The sequence below is a fragment of the Vigna unguiculata genome, chromosome 11 (assembly GCF_004118075.2).
Source record: "Vigna unguiculata cultivar IT97K-499-35 chromosome 11, ASM411807v1, whole genome shotgun sequence".
NCBI classification, from domain to species: domain Eukaryota; kingdom Viridiplantae; phylum Streptophyta; class Magnoliopsida; order Fabales; family Fabaceae; genus Vigna; species Vigna unguiculata.
The window spans coordinates 24,711,297-24,735,292 of NC_040289.1; the positions used below are offsets into that span (position 1 = coordinate 24,711,297).

The window sequence follows — 23,996 nt, forward strand, 5'->3', positions numbered from 1 at the left end:
TAGGTGCACTAATATTTTTATTAACAATATAAATTATAATAGTACTAATATTCAAAATTATTATAATAACATCATTGACGATTGTTATTGTAAAACAATATTACAATATTAATAATAATAATAATAATAATAATAATAATAATAATAATATTTAACATTATTATTACTTTAAATACGCGTCAATTTTTATGATAACCTAATACATTAAATACTGATATAGTTATTATCATAATAAAAGATAGACATCATGACATAAAATCTAATTTTATTTATTTTGTAAATTTTAAAATTAAGTTGCACTTTGATAAAAAAAAAATTAAAGATAAAAGTATAGATGTTGGAACAAGCTTGGTTAGCACCATAGTGATAACGAGAATAAGAGGGCGGGTGGAGTTCTTCGAATTGGTTGTTAGGAAATTATTGCAGCTGACAAGTGATTTATTATTGCAGTTGACGAGTGATTCATTAAGGTCTTTTAATATTTTTATAATTGCATATTTTCTTAGCTTGATAGTAAAACAAGCTCTGAAAAAAAAGACATATTTTTTTCATCTATGGATTTTTTGTGGCAGTGATATGCATTGAACAAAGGCAAATTAATTGTTCATGGAACAAATGGGCAACAATATAGAGTAACAAGAAACAAAACAACATTTTTCTCTGATAATTGCAATAATTTATATGTCTTTCAGCCTCCTTGAAAATATGTTTCAATATTATTAATAGATAAATGTCCACTTCAACACCACCATCTAATTGAAATCTTTTAAATCATTACAAAATAATACATATTATTTTTTTCTTTATGTAACCACAATAAAGAAAAAACAAACACGTTTTCTTTACCACTCCTCCACCTTAATATACTTTTTTCCATTGATTTTTATTTCCACGCGTTTTATCATTTGTTTTATAAAGACTTGACTTTGACCGATACCTCGAGAGCACTATCCTATATGCGCATTAATCTTCTTTCGCAGGCGAGTTTTCACCTTCTGCAATGGCTTCCAACAAAATTCAACGCTGCTCTTCCTCACAGACTAAGAATTTTGATGTGTTTGTTAGCTTTAGAGGAGAAGATACTCGTAACGGTTTCACAGATCATCTTTTTGCCGCTCTTCAAAGAAAAGGAGTTGTTGCCTTCAGAGATGACCAAACCATCGAGAAAGGGGGCTTTTTGGAGTCTGAGCTCTTGCAAGCAATCGAAGGATCACGCGTTTTCATTGTTGTTTTCTCAAAGGACTATGCATCATCCACATGGTGCATGAAAGAGCTTACAAAGATCGTCGATTTGGTTGAAGAAACAGGTCGAAGAAGTATGCTCCCTATTTTCTATGATGTCGGTCCTTCTGAGGTCCGAAAACAGAGTGGCAAGTTTGCAAAAGCTTTTGCAGAACACGAAGAAAGGTTCAAAGATGACTTGGAAATGGTAGAAAAATGGAGGGAAGCTCTCAAAGCAAGTTGCGATCGTTCTGGGTGGGATGTGCAAAACAAGTAAGTATACACATAACCATATTTTATATGTTATATATTCTATTTTGTTTTTCAAACTATTAACTAAACTATAAGTGACGGTTGAACATTGGCCAAATAGGAAACAATCTGAAGAAATTGAAAACGTTGTTGAAAAGGTAATCGACATATTGGGTCGTAATCAAATTTGGAGTTTTGGAGATGATTTAGTTGATATGCATTCTCGTGTTAAGCAATTGGAAGACGTTTTGTTTAATAGGGAATTGGAAGACGGCTTGTGGGAATTTGTGGGATGGGTGGAATAGGGAAAACGACACTTGCAACTGCATTGTTTAATAAAATCTCTCCTCAATACGATGCTTGTTGTTACATTGATGATTTAAGCAAAATTTATTTTAATTTTGGAGCAACAAGTGCTCAAAAGCAACTTCTTTGTCAAGCTCTAAATCAAGGAAATATGGAGATACATAATGTTTCCCGTGGAACAATGTTGATGAAAAGTAGGCTATGTCGCTTAAAGACGCTTCTTGTTCTCGATAACGTTGACGAAGTTGAACATTTAGAGAAATTGGGTTTGCGTCCTGAATATCTAGGTGCAGGGAGTAGACTCATCATAATTTCTAGAGATCGTTGCATCTTACAAAGTTACGGAGTAAAGGAAGTTTACGACGTTCAACTGTTGGATAAAATTGAAGCTCTTCAATTATTTTGCAAAAAAGCTTTCAAATCTAACGATATTGGGAGAGAACATGAAGAGTTGACATTAGATGTTCTGCAGTATGCCAATGGTCTTCCGTTGGCAATTAAAGTATTGGGCTCACTTTTACACGATCGAGATGTTAGTGAATGGAGAAATGCATTGGCTAGAATGAAAGAAAATCCAAGCAAACATATCATGGATGTGTTGAGAATAAGTTATGATGCATTGGAGAATCTAGAGAAAGAAATATTTCTAGATATTGCTTGTTTCTTCTCCAATAGGAATAACTACTCTTATGAGACAAGAGTGAAGAGACTTCTAGAGTATCGCCAATTTTATCCTGACATTGGTATGAAAGTTTTGATCGAGAAATCACTAATAAGTTGTCAAGATGGGGAGATTGAAATGCATGACTTGTTGAAAGAGTTGGGTAAGAGTATCGTCCGAGAAAAAGCACCAAAAGAACCAAGAAAGTGGAACAGGTTATGGAACTACAAGGATCTCCAAAAAGTTATGAAAATAAATAAGGTAAGAAAAATTTTCTAATATAGATTTTAAGCTTGTCGTTCTTTAGTAATTTATGAATTATCAAAAAAATATAATGAATTTTTCCTTTATAAAATACTTTAGGAAACCGAAAATGTTGAAGCTATAGTTATTCATCAGAGCGAAAAAGAGTTTCTAGAAGATGTGGATGCACTCTCAAAAATGAATCAACTGGAGTTGCTGATTCTAGAGAATGTGAACTGTTCTGGAACTCTGGATTGCATTTCTAATGAATTGAGATATCTACAATGGAATCACTTTCCTTTGATGTCTTTGCCATCAAATTTCCATCCAGATCAACTTGTAGAACTGATCCTGCCTCATAGCAATATCAAGAAATTATGGGAAGGCAAAAAGGTACTATATATTGTTGGTTCTTGGAATTCTTTGTCTCCAATAAACTGAAAAATGCTCTATGTCATATTTTCTTAACTTTCTTTTAGACGATCAAATTTTGTTTTAATTTAAACGATCTGATACAAAAAGCGGGAGAGCTTAACTTTTTTATTTTTCATTTAGTCTCCTAGTTGCACAAATAAAATAAAATAAATTAAGGTTGTCTTTTTTAGCTTTTTAATGGAAAACTAAAATTTTCCTTACTTGTTTCTCTTTTAGTTTCTGCCTAATCTGACAATGCTGGATATGAGTCACTCCAAATATCTTATTGCGGTGCCAGACTTAAGTGAGGTTCCACGTCTTGAGAGTCTTGATCTTGAAGGATGTATACAACTAGTCGAGATCCATCCATCCATTGGTATTCTAAGAGAACTTCGATGTTTGAATTTGAAAAATTGTAAAAATCTTGTCCTTAACCTGAATATGCTTTTTGGGATCAGTTCTCTTTCGGGCTTATATCTCTCTGGTTGTTCAAAATTACTTAATAGTAAGATGTTAATGGAGCCAAGGGACACAAAACATTTGGAGGAAATTGTTAAAATTACAAATGCCATTCAATTCCCAACATCCTCTGTATACAAACTTCTAATGTTGCCTTTCAATTTTCTCTACCCTCCAAAACCTGAAGATTCACTTGGTTTGGTATTGTCTTTGTCTTCTGTCCCATGTTTGGTTTATCTTGATATAAGCTTCTGCAATCTACTTCGAATCCCAGATGAAATTGGGAACTTACATTCTTTAGTAGGACTAAATCTGGGGGGAAACAAATTTGTGACACTACCAAGCACCATCAAGCAACTTTCTAATCTTGAACGTTTGTACTTGGAATACTGCAAGCAGCTGAAATATTTGCCCGAGCTTCCAACAATAAAACAAAAAAATATTGGCGGATACTATGGGTTGGGATTATACATTTTTGATTGCACCAAGTTAAGTGATATGGAACACTGTTATAGCATGGTTTTTTCTTGGATGACGCAAAATCTTCAGGTGACAACTCCATTCTTTCATTTGATTCTCACTTTTTCTGTTTACACTGCTTATGTATACTGAATTTGATTTAAACAGGTTTTCTTCCAACCTACTATTTCCTCTGCTCGGATTGAAATGGAAATTGTTATTCCTGGAAGTGAAATTCCAAAGTGGTTCAATAAACAAAGTGCAAGTACATCAATAAGTATGGACCCATCTGATGTTATAGATGACCCAAATTGGATAGGTGTTGCCATTTGTGTTCTATTTGTCACACTCCAAGATCCTATGAATCTGGGTGAAAGAGATGATGATCATTTATCTAATCTTTGGTTCGGTGTCAATAATTCCAAGCGAAGATGGTATATAGGAGTTCCAATATATTTTAAGAAAGATCTAGTGACAGTTGGATTAGATCACTTGGTTACGGTGTTTTACTCTCGACAACAATTCATTCATCTTCTAAGCACACCTCCAAATACCATGCATGATCTCTATCAAACTGAATTTGGAACTTTTATTCATCATCCTAAAGGTTTACGAATTGTCGTGAAGAAGTGCGGGTATCGTTGGGTATTTAAGGAGGATCTTCAACAATTCAACTCAAACATGTTTTTCAGCACAAATTCCTCATCTCGAAAGAGGAAACTTCTAACAAGCGATTAACCATGGAGAGCCTTCGAAAGCCTTCAGCCTAGAAATTTCTTCTAAACCACCATTCCATCAAATAAGTTTTAACCCTTTTCAGGTAAAATTTAATACACGTATTATGAAGGTCATAATTGTTATTCATTCAACTCTGCTTTGTTTTTTCCTTTGGATTTTTTTTTAATTACAAAATGAAGGTTTCTATCTGATATATTAAAATTCAAGTATCTAATAGTGATCCATTTTTTTGCATGAAATATCCGAGGTAATCTAACTCAAATCGGTTTACCAGGTGACTAGTTGGTATTTCTTTTACAATTTTCAACGGTGTGAAAATAGAAATGTTATCAAAAGTTGAAACGGAAAAAGTAAATATCAGAAATTATGTATATTAAATTGATAATTTCGTTTTCGAGATATAATAGGTATTTAAAAATTTACAAGAATTATATGTGTATTAATATATTACAAATTTACCTTCATAACCTTGACAAAGGATATATTGCTAAGCCACAATAACCTTCTTCAAGAAAATGTTAGAAAGACACATACAAATGATTTGAATGGTCATCCATACCTATATCCAACCAAAACACATTCATAGACAACCCAAATTTTCATCTACGAATTTTGACATGTACATACACTTAAAAAAAATCAATAATTTAAGGCAAAGCAAACTGACCACTAAGAGTTTTATGATAAAGAACATGAACAAAAGACTGAATATAATTGCTAAAGATCTTCTTTGAAGTTATTTTCCAATGAGAATGAAAGACTCGAGGTTGTAGGGAAATTAATAACTCATGTATTCAATTCTCAGTCTCCAAGAAGTATGGCAGAGTACAATAACATTAACTCTGAAAGTCCCCCATCTATGATCTGTTTCATTGGCCACTTTGGATACGAATCCTTAGCTAGAGGAATTTGTTCACATAGTTGGTTAAATATAAATACTAATGTTCCACATTAATTAAATTATTACATTTATGATTACCTACATTAGAAATATGATTTTTTGAATCTTTTAGTTTTTACTTATTAATGATTAAAAATTGCTGTCATTTCATGATCTTAAAGTTCTTCATGCACTCACCTAGTCATTTTAGTTACTCCTGTCTGCTATAATTTTCTTTCCCAGGGACTGATCTCTGGTACTCCTTGAGCTTGCTTTCTATCTACCTTGTCATACCATAGGGATGGCTTATTCCAAAGGAAAATTTAATCGATGACATCCCTGACATAGTTGATAATGGTTTCACCATTATTCCACCTAAACATTTAAGTGTCATTTTGGTGTTGCAATGCAAACCTATTACCTTAGAAAAGGAAAAAAAAAAACACAAGTCCAACTTCACCTTGACCATATTCCAATATGAAAGTGTGTGCATATAATGGATAGTTCTTTCCACTACAAGAATTTAGGCTTTTTTCGTCGGCCAAAATCGGACGCCACTAGCGACGGCAACATGGACCATGCTCTTTTTCTGGATGTAAAGCTCATTTGCGTCGGCCAAATGGAGACGAATATTTGCTGCTTGTTTATCGTCGGCTCAACCGACGAAAACACATAAAAAAATATAATAATAAGTTCGTATGTGTGGGTCAAGCCCACAAACACCTGAAAATTTTTCAAAATTTTGCATGGGCTAAGCCCACGAATGATTCCCTATGCGTAGGCCATGCCCACGAATGATTAAAATAAAATATCTAAAACAAAGGGTTTTGCGTGGGTTTAGCCGACGCAAACAATTTTCCCTATAATTATTAGCGTGGGCTTAGCCCACGCAAATGTTTGTTTCCAGGCACATCGCAAAATCTGCATCCAATAATAGCAAAACCTGCATCCAGACACATTTCAAACAATCCAGCAATTCATGATATCATTTGATTCATTTAGAAGCGAAATTGCAAACACAAAATTAAGTAAATTGTGACTTTAATTAGATCAAATTACAGTCACACAAAAATCTACAAGTCTAAAATCCAAAGAAGACAAGTCCACCTAAAAAGCTTATTCTAAAAACCTAATTTGGATCTCATAACCAAAAAATTACTCAATCAATAGGAATTCAATCAACAATGTAGTAAAGTTCAATCAACAGGATACAATCACTAACCTAGATGCTTGAAAAATCTACCCTTTGTGGCAGAGAAAAGAGTTGCTGGTTGTGTTGCTAAAGAGAAGTTGCAAGGTGAAGGAAACTCGTCGTCGCACCCTCTCTCGCTGAAGCCTCCACGCTCGTCACGACATTCGTCTTATGAGAGCAGCTCGCGTCGTAACAGAACCTCGCCTCCTCGCAGCAGGTGGCGTCTTTGAAGAAGCTAGCCTCATTGGAGTATTGTTCTTGTCGCCCACTTGCCTCGATGGAGTTTCGCCACTCATGGAAGAAAACGCACGCCACAGAGAAGGAGGGAAATGTCGAGGCTGACTCGAGGGAAGGGGAAAGTGGAAGGGGGAAAAGTGAAATCTGATGTTTTTCCCTTATACTTTAACTTAAAGTTTAATTATTTTTTTTTATCTTAGCAGTGTATATGTGGGCTAGCCGATGTAAACAATTTAATTTGTTATGCGTGGGCCATACGACGCAACTGATTGGTTGATTTGCATCGGCCAAACCGACGAACCGACGAGAATCTAAAATTAATATTTTTTTCTTCATTTTTACGAATAGATAATTTTTGTTTCTAAATAATTTTTTGGTTACCATCGGTTTTGAGTGGGTCTGACCATCGTATTTTGCGTCCTACTGATCCAACACCATAATTTCGACGTTAAAATCGCGCATTCTTATAGTGTTCTGTTCAAGCCCTTTATACATTTCCAATATGAAAAATCAACCACGTGACCATCCTGTCGAACAATGAACAAACACCTTGAGCGTTCAAAATCAGGATGATATCCAATCTGACATTTTTAAAGCGAACAATAAACTTTCAGCAACACGTAAAAATCACAAACAAGTGTAATTAGTTAACTCCAAGAAAAACAGGTTTGATGTAATGTAACTCAATTCGAGAGGCAATGAAGGCATTGAATACATATTTTATTAACTTTTGCGAGTTTTGTAGAGAGAACCTAAACAATAAAATCAATTCATACAAAATAAAACCTAAACCCCAAAATATTAACAAAAAGCAATAAAATAAATTCATACAAACGAACCTAAACAACAAGAAAGTCTCTTGTGGCCGGTCCATGAATAGAAACGAAAGTTTGAAATTGAGGAAGAAGAAAAGCCTCAGACACGATCTCGAGGGAAGGGGAAGAAGACGAGAAATTGTGTTGCTGTCGGGGACATCTCTAGCAGCATCACTGACGGTGATGGCTGGAGGTGCTGGCGACTATTGGCACTGACGTCGGTTTTGGTGATGTGTTGTGACTGCAGCGAACGATGCGTGCAGACTTCATCGGAGATGGAAGCAAAGTGGTGGAGAGGAAGAAGGGAATGTTGTCCGAAAATGGTGAATCATCCCTAAAGAAAAAAAAAATGGTTTTACTAATTTTAGTTAATGGAAAATCAACAAGCATGCGTACATGAGAATAAAGATAAAAAAAATCAATTTTTTAATAATACAATCATTAAAAACTAAAAAGTTAGTTTCTTTTTCGATTGTTTTTATTGATTAAAGTTTAGTTTTCGAAAATAAATTAAAAATAACTAATTTTTTTAATTATGTCTTAGCATGCGTTATTATTATTTTATATTTAATTAATTTTTGATAATTCTGGTAAAATTATATTATACAGTATATTTATTTATTTACAGCAACATTTTCAAAACATGTTGCAATATTATGGTTACACAAATGTTACTAAAAATAGAAAACAGTGTAATTATGTACAGTGACATTTTTAAAAAGTGTTACAATATTAATATTAATATTTTTTTATAGTAAAAATTTTAAGAAAATGTAAATATATTATATTTACATTAACATTTTTAATAAATATAGCTAAATAAATGTTGTTGTAAGGGTTACTCCGTAATTTTTTAAGATACAACAATCTCTAGAAATTTTGAAGAGTCTACTCCTTGCACCTAAATATTTAGGATGCAAACCCAATTTTCTATAATTGTTCAACTTCATCAACATTATCAAGAACAACAAGGGTCTTTAAGTGACATAGCCTAGTTTTCATCAACATAGTTCCACGGAAACATCGTGTATCTCCATATTTCGTTGATTTAAAACTTGACAAAGTAGTTGTTTTTGTGCACTTGTTGCTCCAAAATTAAAATAAATTTTGCTTAAATCATCAATGTAACAATAAGCATTATATTGAGCAAAATTTTTACTAAACAATGCAGTTGCAAGTGTCGTCTTTCCTATTCCACCCATCCCACAAATTCCCACAAGGCGGACACGAGAATGCATGTCAACTAAATCGTTTCCAAAACTCCAAATTTGATTACCACCCAATATGTCGATTACCTTTTCAACAACGTTTTCAATTTCTTCATATTGTTGCCTATTTGGCCAAAGTTCAAACATCTCTGAGAGTTTAATTAAGACTTTCAAAAATAATATAGAATTTATAACATAAAAATATGGCTATTTGTACTTACTTATTTTTCAGATCCCACCCACAACGATCGCAACTTGTTTTGAGAGCTGCCCTCCATGTTTTTATCATTTCAATGTCATTTTTGAATCTTTGTTCGTGTTCAGCAAAAACTTTTTCAAACTCTCCACTCTGTTTTCGAACCTCAGAAGGATCGACATCATAGAAGATAGGGAGCAAACTTCGCCCTGTTTGTTGAACCCAACCAACGATTTTTGTAAGCTCTTTCATGCACCATGTGGATGATGTATAGTCCTTTGAGAAGACAACAATGAAAACGCGTGATCCTTCAATTGCGTGCAAGAACTCAGACTCCAAGAACTCCCCTTTCTGGATTGTGTAGTCATCTCTGAAGGCAACAACTCCTTTTCTTTGAAGAGCTGGAAAAAGATGATTTGTGAAACCGTTACGGGTATCTTCACCTCTAAAGCTAACAAATAACATCAAAATTCTTAGTGCGTGATGAAGAGTTGCGTTGAATTTTGTTGCAAGCCATTGCAGAAGGTGAAAACTCGCCTGCTAAAGAAGATTAACGTGCGTATAGGATAGTACTCTGAAGGTATCAGTCAGAGTCAAATGTTTTATAAAACAAAATGCCAAAACGCGTACAACTCAAAATAACTGGAAGACGTAGTTGAAATTCTTGCTGAGTGTGTTATTATTTTTAAAATACTGCGACACTATTATTTTGCAACCTATTATTTTGACCAAAGGCAACATTGATCAGCCTTTCTCAAAATCAGCAACGCTAATTATTGTTTACCAAGGTATAAACTAAAGAACAAGAAATTGAAAGATAATAATGATAGGAAGTGTGAAGAACATGTAATAGACAACAAACACGTACTGCATTCAACATATGAATTTCATCAAACATGTACCGCGCAGCAACAACATCACCGCACGAACATGAGTTAATGAACACCATCGCAGAAAAGGATTTTCACTGCCATTATTTTGACCATTTCACTTCGTTTTTAGATCCGAGACATATTTGGCCCTTATTGCTTCCGTTCTAAAGACAACCAAGGTTTCAAGGTTTCTATCTGATATATGAAAGTTTAAGATTCTAGAAGTGACCCAATTTTTTCATGAAAATGCCGAGGTAATCTAACTCCTTATTTCAGTTTACTAAGTGACTATTTCGTATTTAGTTTACAATTTTCAAAGGTGTGACATTTGAAATGTTAACCGAAGGTAAAACGGAAAAAATAAATGTCAGATTTTATGTACATTACCTTGATGATCTCCTCTTAGAATTGCTAGAGTTATTTAGAAATTTACAAGAATTATACGTGTATTTATAAATTGCAAATTTACCTTGATAACCTTGCTAAGGTATATATTAATATTATTATCTATTTGTTGGTACATGTTTAGTACAATCGCCTTCCACAAGAACATTTTGTGATGACATACAGATAATTTGAATGGTCATCCATGTCCTACTCTTGACATTTGTATCCAAACAAAACACATTCATATTTCATCTCAAACTATACGAGGTTAATACAAATTTTGACATGAAAAAAATACAAAAAAACATATATAAATGTTGAAGATTTTTTCTAAAGTTATTTCCCAATGAGAAAGAAAGACTCAAGGTTTCAGAGAAAATGAATGACTAAATGTGGTTACAGAACCCTTTCTATTTTCAGGCCAGGCCGGCACTATCACCACTCATCTACACATTTTAAGGACAATGAGCCTGTTAGAATATAATACAAATTCTAGAACAATATAGAAAAATCTAAGATAAAATTGTTGAAATGTAATGAAATTTCTAAAAAATTGGAGAAAAGCTTAGGATAAGAAGAAAAGTCAAGAACATTTTACAACGTAGAAAAATCTAAAATTATTTGTACAAGTTCTAGTTAAGCGTTTCTAGAATAATTTATTGGTTTATAAATACCCATGTATCCTACCAGTTTTAACATCAAGAACTACTAACACAACATCTAATACAATTACTACTTTCACACTCTACTGTCTACACATTTTCTCTATCTTTCAACTATTCCTTTCACAACCACAAAATACTATGAGAGCGAATACCTTAGCATTTGGAATAGTGTAACCTAACATAAAAATAAAATCTGTTAAATTGTACTTGTTCTTGAGCTAACAAGATTCTCATTTTTGGCTGAACTTATTTATCCTATTGGACTGTTGTCAGTTGCAGCGACTCTACGGAAGGACTCAAATCATGATTAAAAACAGCTGGAAATTTCATGATCTTAAATTTCATCATTCACTCACTTAGTACTTTTAGTTTTGCCTTCTTTGCTATTATTTTAGTTTCAATATTGCTTGTGAAAGAATATGGAAAATACTTAGTATGGGTGAGCGTAGTAGATGCTAAGAGTAGTAGAGGTTGGGAGCAATCACAAACAGTATATACTAGGTGCAATTTGTATTTGCACCTTACAAACGTTCTATTAGGCGTTGTGTGGTTGAGGACAATGTTAAACTTGAGAAGCTAGGTAAACTTGTGGGACTATGATAAATTCAAATTGTAAATCCGGATTGTAAAGTCTTAAGAATTTACTTTAGATAAATAAATATTAAAATTTTATAAAAATTATAATACTTTATTATATAATATTAGAAATAATTTGTATATATTTAAAACAAAATTATATGTTCCTAACTATTTTTTATAATAATTTTAATTAATTATATTTAACATATTTAATATAATACAAAAAGTGTCTACATTTTGAAATCCAAAAGCTTTGAATTTAAGACCTAGATGGTCAGCAAAAACCCTAAACTCAAATGTCACCTCCAAGGGTCACTACCCTAACAAGCCGCAGCAGGACAGCAGGAGGGCAACAGCAGGAGGGCAACACATGAAGATCGAAAGAATAAACCATAGATCTAATGGTGAGTAACGACGATAATAGGTGACAATGACCTTGGGCGACTACGGTGCAAAGCCAGACAATGACAAATCGTGAGCAACTTTGACACCAAACTAGTGACAGAGACAAAGCGACAATGAGATGGATTTGCAAGAGACCAAGGAAGCAAAAACCATGACAAAAGATACCAAGTCTAAAACCCTAATATGGTAAAGGATTTCATTTAGAGAAAAAAAAAATCTCGTCAAACTCGCCAAATCAGAAGCAAACTTGTGGATTCGACCAAATCCAATTCCACCTTTGATCCCACGATCTACTCCAAATTGAGTTTGCTTCCGAGTTAACTAGGAAGCATTAAGTGAACACATAAAATCGTCCAAATTAACGAGTTAATTCATGAGTTTGATAACTATGGTTGTAGGTTTAAGATACTGTCGTAGACAAATTGTGCTGTAAAAGAGTGGAATAGAAAAAGATGATATATCATTACACATTATGAGACTAGATGAAGTATGTATAAAAGATGCATGTACCAGTGTAGTAAGGGCTTTTGGCTCTGGTTATTTTCGTCATTCTGCATCGATTTTAGAACCGAGACATATTGGGATTAGGCCAAAAGGGGGTGCCTTTTGTCCTCGATTATCACCCGAGGCCATAGAGACACTTTTCTGCCTCGGTTGCAAAGGGACTGGAGCCATAGAGGGGCTTTTCTACCTTGGGTTAGCGAGAACCGAAGCCATAGGTTCACAATATATTTGTTTAATTAAAAATTTTGCAGAGCCTTTGGCCTAAGTTATGGTAAGAACCGAGGCCATATACCCCCTTTTTGCTTTGATCTGGGTAAGAACCAAGGTCTATTCTACTATTTTTTTTAAATAATTTTTTTGTTTTATTGTGATTCTCACATTTAAACCTGCAAATTTTTTTGACAGACCAGCACAAACCAGAACAAAATATTTTCTCAAACATCCACAATCCAAAAACATTTAAAAGAGAATTGGAATATCCACAATCCAAATACATATATCCTAATCAATACTATGTAAATTTGAATTATGAATTTTGCACATGTTATCCTACCAAACTTTATGGACTTCACAGGAATTGGCACATGACTCTTGAATGTCTGCAAAATAAGACATTAACTTAAGTTAGTATATAAAAAGACAACTTTAGTATATCAAACTTTAGTATATTGCAAAGTAATTGTTTTAATTCAAATATATATTACCGTTTCCCAATTAGTTGTAATATGACCACGCATAATGGTTGTCATCCATTGCATTATATAGTAACCACACTCATATGAGTCAGTTTGTCTATTACACTACATTATATCAACAACATTAAAATTAATTAAGGAAGAAAATCAAATCAAACAATTATAAATATATGGATAGAAATATCAAACCTGGAGGGAACATCATGCAAGACATTTTGTCTTAGTCGTTGATCTCCCTAATAACATGTTATGTCCAACAATTTAACTATGATAAAGGAAATAAGTTAGGATACTTTTATATAACATGTTATATTCATAAGATTGAGATTGAGGTTTCTTACCAATCTAAGATGGTTGGGGGGGAGTGCGGTGCAAAGAGCAAAACCACACAAGGTTCTCCCTTAGGGAAACCACAAAGTAGTTGTTTTTGTGCACTTGTTGCTCCAAAATTAAAATAAATTTTGCTTAAATCATCAATGTAACAATAAGCATTATATTGAGCAAAATTTTTACTAAACAATGCAGTTGCAAGTGTCGTCTTTCCTATTCCACCCATCCCACAAATTCCCACAAGGCGGACACGAGAATGCATGTCAACTAAATCGTTTCCAAAACTCCAAATTTGATTACCACCCAATAAATCTGGGGGGAAACAAATTTGTGACACTACCAAGCACCATCAAGCAACTTTCTAATCTTGAACGTTTGTACTTGGAATACTGCAAGCAGCTGAAATATTTGCCCGAGCTTCCAACAATAAAACAAAAAAATATTGGCGGATACTATGGGTTGGGATTATACATTTTTGATTGCACCAAGTTAAGTGATATGGAACACTGTTATAGCATGGTTTTTTCTTGGATGACGCAAAATCTTCAGGTGACAACTCCATTCTTTCATTTGATTCTCACTTTTTCTGTTTACACTGCTTATGTATACTGAATTTGATTTAAACAGGTTTTCTTCCAACCTACTATTTCCTCTGCTCGGATTGAAATGGAAATTGTTATTCCTGGAAGTGAAATTCCAAAGTGGTTCAATAAACAAAGTGCAAGTACATCAATAAGTATGGACCCATCTGATGTTATAGATGACCCAAATTGGATAGGTGTTGCCATTTGTGTTCTATTTGTCACACACCAAGATCCTATGAATCTGGGTGAAAGAGATGATGATCATTTATCTACTTTTTCGTTCGGTGTCAATAATTCCAAGCGAAGAGTGTATATAGGAGTTCCAATATATTTTAAGAAAGATCTGGTGACAGTTGGATTAGATCACTTGGTTAAGGTGTTTTACTCTCGACAACAATTCATTCATCTTCTAAGCACACCTCCAAATACCATGCATGATCTCTATCAAACTGAATTTGGAACTTTAATTCATCATCCTAAAGGTTTACGAATTGTCGTGAAGAAGTGCGGGTATCGTTGGGTATTTAAGGAGGATCTTCAACAATTCAACTCAAACATGTTTTTCAGCACAAATTCCTCATCTCCAAAGAGGAAACTTCTAACACGCGATTAACCATGGAGAGCCTTCGAAAGCCTTCAGCCTACAAATTTCTTCTAAACCACCATTCCATCAAATAATTTCTTCTAAATCAGGTAAAATTTAATACACGTATTATGAAGGTCATAATTGTTATTCATTCAACTCTGCTTTGTTTTTTCCTTTGGATTTTTTTTAATTACAAAATGAAGGTTTCTATCTGATATATTAAAATTCAAGTATCTAATAGCCATTTTTTTGCATAAAATATCCGAGGTAATCTAACTCAAATCGGTTTACCAGGTGACTAGTTGGTATTTCTTTTACAATTTTCAACGGTGTGAAAATAGAAATGTTATCAAAAGTTAAAACGGAAAAACTAAATATCAGAAATTATGTATATTAAATTGATAATTTCCTTTTCGAGATATAATAGGTATTTAAAAATTTACAAGAATTATATGTGTATTAATATATTACAAATTTACCTTCATAACCTTGACAGGATGTTAGGTTTCTTAGAGCTAGAAACCCAAGCTACTCGGGCAGAACTCACTCACACCAACACAGAAAGAAACAGAAATAGACTTTTATTATTCTCTCAAAGAATGCGTCCAGGGAAAGACAACAATTCCCCCCTCACAGGATCTGTTATGACTCCTGTTTACACTTACAAAAACAAAACGAATACCCCCTTTTACAACACTACCCCCCTTCTTATTTATACTTTTCCTAAAACAAACTTTCATTCCCAAACAACCTACTAACAGACTAACTAACTAACTAACTCAGTTCTTATTTCTTCTCACATACACCTTTAATATTCTATCATTACTCCCCTCTGGCTGAGCAACCTTGTCCTCAAGGTTGAAGTCAGGGAACTGCTGTTGGATAGTTGTGACGTCTTCCCAAGTAGCTGTTTCTACCCCTTTATCCTTCCACTGAATTAAGACTTGCGGTCTTGCATCTTCCTTCCCTGGTATAGGTCCCCATCTGTTATCCAATATCTTCTCTGGGAACCAATTAGAGGTCCTGCCTTGCAAACCTTCTGGCAGGTCTTTCTCAACTTGATGAGTGCCTACTGCTTTTTTTAATTGTGAAACATGAAATACTGGGTGGATCCTGGCAGTTTCTGGAAGTTGTAATCCAAAGGCTACTGGACCTACCTGTTTCAGCACTAGAAAAGGACCATAATATCTAGCAGATAGCTTTGGGTGCAGTCTGGTGGGCATTGAGACCTGTCTATGGGGGCGAATTTTCAGAAAAACCCAGTCCCCTACTTGGATGGAGGATTGTTTCCTGTGTTTATTCGCATATTTCGTCATATGCTCTTGGGCTCTTGCGAGGTGGAACTTGAGTTGGCTCAAAGCTTCATCTCTGGTCATGAGATCTTGTGCTACTGCTTCCACAATGGTTTCTCCTGGAATAAATCTGCTGATGGAAGGAGGTGGTCTGCCATAAACTATTTCAAAAGGGGATTTTTGGGCTGCCCCGTGAAAACTGGTGTTATACCAGTATTCTGCCCATGAGAGAAAGTGAGACCAAGATTTGGGTTGTTCTGAGCTAAAGCATCTCAAGTATGTTTCTAAGGTTCTATTTAAGACTTCAGTTTGGCCATCTGACTCAGGATGGTACGCAGTGCTCATGTTTAACTGTGTTCCCTGCATTCTGAATAACTCCTTCCAGAAGAGACTTAAAAATGTAGGGTCTCTGTCACTAACAATAGATGCAGGAATCCCATGTAGTCTCACTATTTCTTTGGCAAACACCTCTGCTATGCTCTTGGCTGAATAAGGATGTTTAATTGGTATGAAATGCCCATATTTACTTAGTCTATCCACCACCACCAAGACTGAATCATACCCATTGGATTTTGGTAGCCTGACAATGAAGTCCAAACTAATGTCCTCCCATACTGCATTGGGTATGGGTAAAGGTTGTAGCAACCCTTGTGGTGAAGATGCTAGGTACTTGTGTTGTTGACACACCAAACAAGCAGCCACAAAATCTGTTACCATCTTCTTCATTCCAATCCAGTATAGTGATTGGCTTATCCTCCTGTAAGTTCTGAACACCCCTGAGTGACCTCCTGTAGATGTGGTATGGTATTCAGCCAGCAGTCTTGGAATCCAAGCAGAGTTGGCTGATAGCACGAGCCTGCCTTTATGATGAAGTCTTCCATGTTCTAAAGTATACTGCCCCTGCTTCCCAGGATTCTCTTTCAGCCCTTTTATGATCTTCTGTAATTCTGCATCTTCTTCCACTTCTGCCAATATCTTCTGGAAGTCCTGCCAGAATGGTATGGACATTATAGTCAATTCTTTGTCATCCTCCTCATTCTCCCCCCTTCGAGAAAGGGCATCAGCTACTTTGTTGGATGCTCCAATTTTATAAACAATATTAAATTCATATCCCATCAATTTGGCCAACCAATTCTGCTGGTTTTGTGTGGTGATACGCTGCTCTAACAAATACCTTAGACTCCTCTGATCTGTATATACTGTAAATTTTTGCCCCAATAAATAAGGTCTCCAATGCTGTATGGCTAAAACTAAAGCCATCAACTCCTTTTCATAAATGGACTTAGTTAAGGAAGTGTCCGATAGGCCTTTGCTGAAGAAAGCAATAGGACGTTTGTCCTGTGTTAGCACAGCACCCAGCCCACTGCCTGATGCATCACACTCAATGGAAAAAGGTTGGCTGAAGTCTGGTAGTTTTAGAACAGGGGCTGTTGTTATAGCTTTCTTTAGAGCCTCCATAGCCTTAGTGCTTTCTTCATTCCAGCAGAAACATCCCTTCTTTAATAGACGTGTTAATGGTTTTGCTACTTTTCCATAGTCTCGGATGAATCTTCTATAATACCCAGTCAACCCAAGAAAACCCCTCAAGGCTTTAAGATTTTTTGGCAAAGGCCACTGATGAATTGCTGCCAGCTTGTCTTGATCCATCTCTACCCCTTTTTTAGATATTACGTGGCCCAAATATTTCACCTCTTGTCTCCCAAACTCACACTTCTTTTTATTTGCAAAGAACTGTTGCTGCTGCAGTGTATGCAACACCTGTTTTAAGTGACCCATGTGATCCTCCCATGATTGGCTGTAGATTAAGATGTCGTCAAAGAACACCAATACGAACTTCCTTAAGTATGGCTGCAAAACTGTGTTCATGGCACATTGGAAGGTTGCTGGCGCGTTGGTTAGCCCAAAGGGCATGACCAAGAACTCATAGTGGCCCTGATGTGTGCGGAAAGCTGTTTTCTGTATATCCCCTTCATACATCCTGATTTGGTGATAACCTGCCTTCAAATCAACTTTGGAGAAATAGGTAGCACCATGTAGTTCATCCAATAACTCTTCTATCACGGGTATTGGAAATTTATCAGCCACAGTGACCTTATTCAAGGCCCTATAGTCTATGCAAAACCTCCAACTCCCATCTTTTTTCTTTACTAGGATGACTGGACTGGAATATGGGCTATTGCTGGGCCTGATGATTCCAGATTTCAGCATTTCCTCCACCTGTTTTTCTATCTCAGATTTCAGCAGATGAGGGTACCTATATGGTCTCACATTGACAGGGTTTTCACCTACTTTGATAGGTATTTTATGATCAATCCCCCTCCTTGGTGGCAGCTCCAGTTTTTCTTGGAAAATGATCTTATGTTCCTGCAAAACCTCCTCCAATTCCTCCTGCTGCTTGGCTGACAATCCTTTCCCCCCTTCTTCCTCTTCGTGACTGGTTAATCCCAACTCCCACACTAAGGAGATTGCTTCAATTTCAGTTTCCTTCAACAGGGCTTGTGGTGTCACAATTCTTTTTGTCAGAGTGGGATCCCCTTGAATGTTCACCACTTTTCCAGCCACATTAAAACTCATGGTTAAGGTGTTCCAATTTACCTTAACTTCTCCTAAAGATGCTAGCCATTCCACTCCTAAAATCACATCAACTCCTCCTAATTCAAACAGGAAAAATGTCTCTTTAACAACATGATTCTCCAAATTAACTTCTACATCTTTGCAACACCCTTGTGTTTGCTTCTTGTGTCCATCCCCTAATCTGACACAGTAAGGAGGGGTATCTTCCACCATTAATCCCAATTCTGTCACCAATTGTGCTGAAACAAAATTATGACTCGCCCCACTATCAATTAAAATTAATACCTTTCGCCCATTGATATCTCCCTGCAATTTCATGGTATTATTTTGCGTTAAGCCTCCTGCTGAGAACAGAGATAGCTCCATTCTTTTGTTTTCCAACACTCCAATTCTCTCCTCTCCTCCATCCTCCTCTCTGCCCTCACTATTCTCCTCATCTTCTGCTAGAATTACCACTCTCAAGCTTTTTTCTGGGCAGCGGTGGCCTGGCCCAAAAGCTCCTCCACAATGAAAACATCTTCCTTCTTCCCTTCTCTTTAGGTACTCTGGGTAAGGCAAGTTTCTGACTGCCCTGTTTTTACTCCCTCCTGTTGTTGGATTTCCACTTGTCCTAGAGCCCATAGATGAGGTTCCCCCTCCTTCTTTCCTTGCTGTACTCATATTGCTGGGAGAAGACTGAGAGTTTCCAGCCCCTTTAAAAGTCTCAGTTCTTGATACCACACCCATTCCTCTCTGAAATCTGGTGTCTGCTGCTGATGTTGTCCGATAGGTGTTTGTTCTTCCTGCCCATGATTCATTAAGAGACTCCTCCACATCCCTAGAGATCTCCATTGCCCTCATTAAATCCCTTGGATCATGTGGCTTTACTTGGCTTCTGATCCGGCTTTGTAATCCTGCAAAAAAATACCCCAGTAGTTGTTCTTCTGATAAATCTGGAATTTGAGCCACCAATCTTTCAAATTCTTGTACGTATTCTTCTACTCCCTCATTCTGCCTTATGGATGCTAATTTCTCAAAGACTGTACTCCTATCCTTGCCTCCAAATCTTTTATTCAAAGCTTCGACAAAACTCTCCCAAGATGGGTTCTTGGATTTCTTTTTCCAGAAGCTAAACCAATGACTAGCGTTTCCTTCCATACTTATGAATGCTAATCGTAATTTCTCTTTTGGAGAAATATTTTGAATCTCAAAGAACTTTTCTGCTCTAGCAATCCAGCCCATAGGATCACTGCCTTCAAAAGTTGGTAACTCTACCCTTTTCATCCACTGCTTCTGGACCTCTTCTTCACTGTCAGAATCAGACTCCTCCTTTCTGATCATCTTTACAACTCCTTTCTTGTTGTTAACAGAATTCTCCCCATTTTCAGAACTCTTCTCAGACCCTTCTTCTGATTTCTTGCTATTCTTAATCATATTTCTGATTTCGTGAAGATTTTCTTGAATTTCCAAGATAATCTTCCCATTCTCGCTGGTCCACCTTTCCAACGCAGCAACTCTTCCCTCCATGATAACAGGCCCTTGGATCCGGCAGGTCGGACCAATTGTTAGGTTTCTTAGAGCTAGAAACCCAAGCTACTCGGGCAGAACTCACTCACACCAACACAGAAAGAAACAGAAATAGACTTTTATTATTCTCTCAAAGAATGCGTCCAGGGAAAGACAACAATTCCCCCCTCACAGGATCTGTTATGACTCCTGTTTACACTTACAAAAACAAAACGAATACCCCCTTTTACAACACTACCCCCCTTCTTATTTATACTTTTCCTAAAACAAACTTTCATTCCCAAACAACCTACTAACAGACTAACTAACTAACTAACTCAGTTCTTATTTCTTCTCACATACACCTTTAATATTCTATCACAGGATATATTGCTAAGGCACAATAACCTTCTTCAAGAAAATGTTAGAAAGACATACAAATGATTTGAATGGCCATCCATACCTATATCCAACCAAAACACATTCATAGACAACCCCAATTTTCATCTACGAATTTTCACATGTACATACACTTAAAAAAAATCAATAATCTAATACTATATACAATTCTGAATTAACAAATGGAAACTTCTTCAATAAAATATTATTTCTTACCCACTTCTATTTAAAAAAAATTTCTACAAGAGGTAACAATGCTAACGTGTCACAATATCAGAATTTTGAACCTTCAAAATAAATCAAAAAGAACAAAATCTCTATCTCTTTTCTTCTCACGCTCCGTATCCCACACAAAAAATCATTCTCTTTCATCCCAACCTCTTCAGCTTCTTCTCTCTCTTTCTCATTCTCACAAATTCAAACCTCTTCAGCTTCTCTCTCTTTCTCACTCACAGATAACACCATTGCAGACAAGATGTCTTCAGCTTCATCTTTCTCTTTCGCACTAAAACATTAAGATCTATTTCTATTTTTGCTTTTTTTCGATTCTTCATCTCGATGTTCTTACCCAGATCTCGGTTTTGTTAAGCTTTCTAGATGTTTTTCACTAACATCTTCACATTTCTACTTATTTTTGTTTTATTTTTTTTCACTTTTTTTTTCAGATGAATGAAATGAGTAGAAGATGGGTCACAAAAAAAATTTGATTTATTTGGTTTCAGAATGAAAGTGGTATTTGAAGTTCATATTTTATCCAGATTTCATTTTTTTTTCAGCTTTCTCAACCAAACAGTTCATCTTTTTACCCAGATCTCGATTTTTTTCAGCTTTTTCAAGCAAACAGTTCATCTTCTTACCCAGATCTCGATTTTGTTCAACTTTCTCGATGTTTTTCACTAACATCTTCACATCTCTACTTATTTTTGTTTTCATTTGTTTTTTGCAGATGAATGAAATGAGTAGAAGATGGGTCACGACCAAGATTTGATTTATTTGGTTTCAAAATGAAAGTGGTATGTAAAGTTCATATTTTATCCAGATTTCAGTTTTTTTCAACTTTCTCAACCAAACAGTTCATCTTTTTACCCAGATCTTGATTTTTTTCAGTTTTCTCAGGCAAACAGTTCATCTTCTTATTATCCTTTTACCTAGATCTCGGTTTTTTTAAGCTTTCTCAAGCGAACCGTTCATCTTCTTACTCAGATCTCGGTTTTGTTCAGCTTTCTCGATGTTTTTCACTAACATTTCATATCTCTACTTATTTTTGTTTTATTTTTGTTTTCATTTTTTTTCCAGATGAATGAAATGAGTAGAAGATCGGTCATGACCAAGATTTGATTTATTTGGTTTCAGAATGAAAGTGGTATGTAAAGTTCATATTTTATCCATATTTCATTTTTTTCAGCTTTCTCAACCAAATAGTTCATCTTTTTACCCAGATCTCGGTTTTTTCCAGCTTTCTCAAGCAAATAGTTCATCTTCTTATTATCTTTTTACCCAGATCTTGGTTTTTTTTCAGCTTTCTCAAGCAAACAGTTCATCTTCTTACCCAGATCTCAGTTTTGTAAAGCTTTTTCGATGTTTTTCACTAACATCTTCACATCTCTACTTATTTTTGTTTTCAGTTTTTTTTCAGATGAATGAAATGAGTAGAAGATGGGTCACGACCAAGATTTGATTTATTTGGTTTCAGAATGAAAGTGGTATGTAAAGTTCATATTTTATCAGATTTCATTTTTTCAACTTTCTCAACCAAATATTTCATCTTTTTACCCATATCTCGGTTTTTTTTAGCTTTTTCGATGTTTTTCACTAACATCTTCACATCTCTACTTATTTTGATTTTATTTTTGTTTTCATTTTTTTTTCAGATGAATGAAATGAGTAGAAGATGGGTCACGACCAAGATTTGATTTATTTGGTTTCAGAATGAAAGTGGTATGTGAAGTTCATCTTATTTTTACTCAGCTTTCGGTTATTTTCATCTTATGTTTCCATCTAATTCCATTCTTCTTCAAACAGATTTTAATACTTTTGTGTGACTCTTTGTTTTTGTGATCAATGAAAGTTTTTTTTTCATATGAATGACATACAAGTTATTAGATAGATGAAGTTTTTGAAGAATACAACAAAGGTAGAAACTTTTGTTCTTCTGTCTGCCAGATCAAAGTTTTTTGTATTTTTTTCTTGGTATGTTGAATGAAGGTTTTATTTCAGATGAATCAACTATTTGAAGAATACAACAAAAGTTGGCTTTTTTTCTGTCATGAAGGAAGATTGATGATTTATTTAAAGAATACAACCAAGGTAGAAGCTTTTCTTCTTCTCTGGAATCTTTCCTTCTTCAAACAGATTTTAGTACTTATGTATGGCTTTTTTTTGTGATCAATGAAGGTTATCTTTCAGATGAATGATGTACAAGTTTCTAGATGGATGAAGTGTTTGAAGAATATAGCAAAGGTAGAAACTTTTGTTCTTTTGTCTGTCAGATCAAAGTATTTTTGTATTTGTTTCTTGGTTTATTGAATGAAATTTTTATTTCAGATGAATCAATTGTTTGAAGAATACAACAAATGTTGGTTTTTTTTTTCTGTCATGAAGGATGGTTTTGCTAAATCAATGATCTGTTTCAAGAATACAACCAAGGTAGACGTTAGAAATGAATTGATGTTAGAAAGAATATCAAGAATTTCTCTAAATATGAATAATAGTTATACCAATAACCGCAAATAAAAAACTTCTCACTTTCTCAAGAATTAATTTACCTATTCCAAGACGTTTGCATTAATAATTATTACAACATTAAATATCAACACTAAGAATGATGGTTTGTGGCACTCAATGCCTATCCAAATATTGCAGTGTTATCTACATGTTCAAATTCAACACATCTACCAAATTCATCCAGATACAATGCACTTTAAATATTTTTACAACCTAATTGATTTAATGTATTATAACTTATAATTAATATTAATTTAATTTTTTTAATTCAATCTCTTTATAAACATTTCAAAATCTCTCAATTAGTCATACTTACTTCTCATCTTCCACCATCACCTAATGTGTATTTAATTATTAAATTAGTAGTCTATATTGTCCATGGTTGGAATTTGAAGTTTAAATAACTGAATTTGAATTTGAAACTTACTGTTTTTATATTTTGTATGTACAATGGATGAGTAGATGAAAGCGTTATTATATATCATAATTTATTCTTCGGATATACGATATTTTTAATTCATGATTTTCTAATTTAAATTGGACTTTCTGAATTTAAATTGTTTAAAAAGTTTAAAATGATTTGAAAAATTTATTTTTAATATTAGTATTAATATTACTATCAAATGACATGTAA

At 34.7% G+C, this 23,996-nt stretch overlaps 2 protein-coding genes and 1 long non-coding RNA gene across 4 annotated transcripts; all 3 read left to right on the forward strand.

Annotated features, from left to right (window-relative positions):
• Positions 1-953: 953 nt before the first annotated feature.
• Positions 954-1,508, forward strand: LOC114169379 (TMV resistance protein N-like). The gene has a single exon (XM_028054518.1). The coding sequence runs from the start codon at positions 1,001-1,003 to the stop codon at positions 1,496-1,498; it is 498 nt and encodes a 165-aa protein (XP_027910319.1). The 5' UTR covers positions 954-1,000; the 3' UTR covers positions 1,499-1,508.
• Positions 1,509-1,703: 195 nt separating this feature from the next.
• On the forward strand, positions 1,704-14,940 carry LOC114169377 (disease resistance protein RPP4-like). Of its 2 annotated transcripts, XM_028054517.1 has the most exons (5): positions 1,704-2,701; positions 2,804-3,076; positions 3,335-3,866; positions 14,029-14,267; positions 14,346-14,940. In XM_028054517.1, the coding sequence occupies exons 1-5, from the start codon at positions 1,766-1,768 to the stop codon at positions 14,913-14,915; spliced, it is 2,550 nt and encodes an 849-aa protein (XP_027910318.1). In that variant the 5' UTR covers positions 1,704-1,765; the 3' UTR covers positions 14,916-14,940. The 2 variants fall into 2 exon arrangements, with proteins under 2 accessions (XP_027910318.1, XP_027910317.1); XM_028054516.1 differs by lacking the exons at positions 14,029-14,267; positions 14,346-14,940 and adding an exon at positions 4,184-4,803 and having other exon boundaries at positions 3,335-4,105.
• Positions 14,941-21,963: 7,023 nt separating this feature from the next.
• LOC114169380 lies at positions 21,964-23,098 on the forward strand. The gene is made up of 5 exons (XR_003600927.1): positions 21,964-22,001; positions 22,275-22,341; positions 22,510-22,576; positions 22,856-22,945; positions 23,033-23,098. It is a non-coding gene; the product is annotated as an uncharacterized LOC114169380 (long non-coding RNA).
• Positions 23,099-23,996: the final 898 nt, after the last annotated feature.